This window comes from Condylura cristata, unplaced genomic scaffold, assembly GCF_000260355.1.
Source record: "Condylura cristata isolate star-nosed mole 26May11 unplaced genomic scaffold, ConCri1.0 scaffold00021, whole genome shotgun sequence".
Lineage (NCBI taxonomy): Eukaryota > Metazoa > Chordata > Mammalia > Eulipotyphla > Talpidae > Condylura > Condylura cristata.
Window position 1 is genome coordinate 30,611,430 of NW_004567122.1, and position 3,198 is coordinate 30,614,627.

At 41.8% G+C, this 3,198-nt stretch overlaps 1 protein-coding gene across 1 annotated transcript in view; it reads left to right on the forward strand.

The window, feature by feature from the left end:
• The first annotated feature begins 1,635 nt into the window (after positions 1-1,635).
• LOC101624576 (protocadherin beta-17-like) overlaps positions 1,636-3,198 on the forward strand; it is a 2,523-nt gene continuing 960 nt past the window's right edge. Inside the window, exon 1 of the mRNA XM_012727764.1 lies at positions 1,636-3,195. Within this exon, the coding sequence (XP_012583218.1) occupies positions 1,699-3,195 (1,497 nt within the window). The 5' untranslated portion in view covers positions 1,636-1,698. The remainder of the gene's footprint in view (positions 3,196-3,198) is intronic.

Below are 3,198 nucleotides of genomic sequence, written 5' to 3' on the forward strand. Positions count from 1 at the left end.
CAGCATGTTAATTTAGTTTGTGGGCCTCATGTAAGAATACAATGGTCTTTTAAAAAATACACCCAGCCCATCAGAAATGTTGACAAATATTTTCTGGATTTTATTAACATTCCAATAAGAAATTTAGAATAATTTTTGAGGGCAATAATATCTCTACAATATAGTATCCTTGCAAGCAAACATACACTATTACTTTCCTTCTATACAGAAAATATTCTCAATCACTTTAAACTCTACTACAGGATATATAATGGTGGATAATATTTTATCTTCTTGTCTTTGTCTAATAATTTTAGAGTTCAAATGTATTTGATGAAATCTAAGTTGAGTTTTTCAAATTTCTCCTCCTAGTTTCTTAAGCTTTGACATGTGTGTTACCTGCTAAGTTATTTGAACAGGCTCTTTGGTAGTGTCATATTTTCCCTTCTAGACCTGCAGATTTATGTTTATTAACCATAAAATCATTTATTTGCACCATGTAATCCATGTTTGGTCTTACTTGTGCTAGTTATATTTACATTATTTTATTAAAAAATTCCTCTTTTCAATTTCTTGGCAGTCAATTTATACAATACTGATAATTCAGTGAATATTTTTATCTTTAATTAAAATGAAACTGGGCGTCACTATATTTGGCTGAGCTGTGTCTAGTAGGTAACCTGTCAAGACCCTGTCACAGAGCATTGCTACCTGGGTCCATGAGTGCGGGGAACCCATATGGTTACTCTGTGCTTCTGGAGTAGCATTGTCACTTTGGGAAATGCTTCTCATGCAGTTCTCACCCCAACCACATGACTTGTAATATTTTTTAATAACTCCATCTCCATAGTCCCAGAGGATGTATAACAAGCACATTTTCAACTTCACTGACTTTATCACCTTCATGCTTATAGAGAAATGTTGTCTGAATTATGAACTTATATTGATTTCTAGTAGAACAAATGCCCATCTCCTCTAAATTTTCTGTGTTTTGCACACACACAAAATTTATGGAAGATAGAAGTTTCAGGGCCTATGTAGTCCAGAGACTGACCCTCCAAAATCACTACTGTCTCCCCAGCAATTACAGGCACATTGTAATTTGCTTGGTAGTAGAAACTGTCTTGGAAAAAATCATAACAATAGGACAAGTTAGTATTTTAAAATAGAATGTAAGGTCCCTGACAGTAAAAATTTTGTTTATCATTTTATCTTTAGAGGTTAGGGAGAACTCTGCACAGATAACTACTTGTTAAAGAGTAAATGAGTTTGCCTTTAAATGAATTTTGTGTACTGATTAACAACTTTATAAGGAAGATGAATATAAGTTATTATTATTTTCTTTCACAACTTGTTAACTACCTTAACAAGACTGTGTAGTGGGTCAGGGGAGGGGCAGGGAGATTTTATAATGCTCAGTGACCCCCAAAGTGCTTTTGATTATCATGGACACATGGTCCTTAGAAATGAAAATTGCCTGAAATTGCACAACAGAACGCTTGGTGGCGCCGTAGACTAAGAGAATGGAAACCTGCTGAGTAATTTCCCCGCAGCTCTCAAAGGAAGTATTTTACACACAGGGGCTAGATTTCAAAGAGGTAGCTACCCTTCTGTTAGTGTTAAGGTAAATTCACTCAGAATTACTGAACCAAAATAGCAGTGTTCGCTGCGAAGCAATTTCTTTAATTAAATACTGTATCTTTTGGAACTGGAGGAAATATGGAGACACAGCTACATAAAGCACAGCAGAAAAGGCAAGTGATCGCCATTATCATTCTGTTACTACTGTGGGAGGCGGGCGGTGAGACCATTAAGTATTCGATTCTAGAAGAGAGGGACAGTGGTTCTTTTGTGGCCAACCTAGCAGAAGATCTGGGGCTTGGCTTAGGGGAGCTGGCTGCACGGGGTGCCCGAATTTTTTCCAAAGGAAATAAACAGCATTTGCAGCTGGAGCAGAACAGTGGGCATTTGCTTCTTAAAGAAAAATTGGACCGGGAAGAGTTGTGCGGTGACACGGATCCCTGTGTATTGCATTTCCAGGTGTTACTAAAAAACCCGGTAAAGTTTATTCAAGGTGAATTACTGCTCCACGACATAAATGACCACGCACCAGAATTCTTGGACAATGAAATCCTCCTGAAAATCTCGGAAAGCAGCCATACTGGTACTGCATTTCCTTTGAAAATAGCTCAAGATTTAGACGTGGGCAGTAATACAGTTCAGAACTACACAATTAGTACCAACTCTCATTTCCATCTTTTCACTCGTAATCACAAAGATGGCAGGAAATACCCAGAGCTGGTGCTGGACAAAACTCTGGACCGGGAGGAGCAGCCAGAGCTCAGATTAACCCTCACTGCGCTGGATGGTGGGTCTCCACCCAGAACTGGGACTTCCCAGGTCCTCATCTTAGTCCTAGATATAAATGACAACACCCCGGAGTTTGCTCAGCTGTTCTATGAAGTGCAGGTTTCAGAAAACAGCCCCATTGGCTCCCTTGTTACTTCAGTCACCGCTCGAGACTTAGATGCTGGGTCCTATGGACAGCTGTCATACTCATTTTTCCAATCTTCAAATCAAATCACTCAGGCTTTTGAAATAAACCCAGTCACGGGGGAAATTCGATTAAAAAAAGTATTGGATTATGAGGAAATTCAAACTTACCTTCTGGAAATTGAGGCTTCAGATGGTGGGGGCCTTTCAGGAAAATGCACGGTAGCCATAGAAGTAATGGATGTGAACGACAATGCCCCTGAGCTAACCGTGTCATTACTCATAAGTGATATTCCAGAAAACTCCCCGGACACCGTGGTCGCTATTTTCGGGATTTCAGATCCAGATTCCAGAAACAATGGCAAAATGATGTGTTCCATCCAGGACCATCTCCCCTTCCGTCTGAAACTTACAGCAGAAAACTTCTACACCGTAGTAACTGAAGGGGCTCTGGACAGAGAAAGCCAGGCCGAGTACAACATCACCATCACGGTCACGGACATGGGCACCCCCAGGCTGCAGACTCAGCACAACATCACCGTCCTGGTGTCCGACGTCAACGACAACGCCCCCGCCTTCAGCCAAAGCGCCTACACGCTGCTGGTGCGCGAGAACAACAGCCCCGCCCTGCACATCGGCAGCGTCAGCGCCGCCGACGCCGACGCGGGCACCAACGCCCAGCTCACCTACTCGCTGCTGCCCGCCCCGGCGACGCCGACGCGGGCA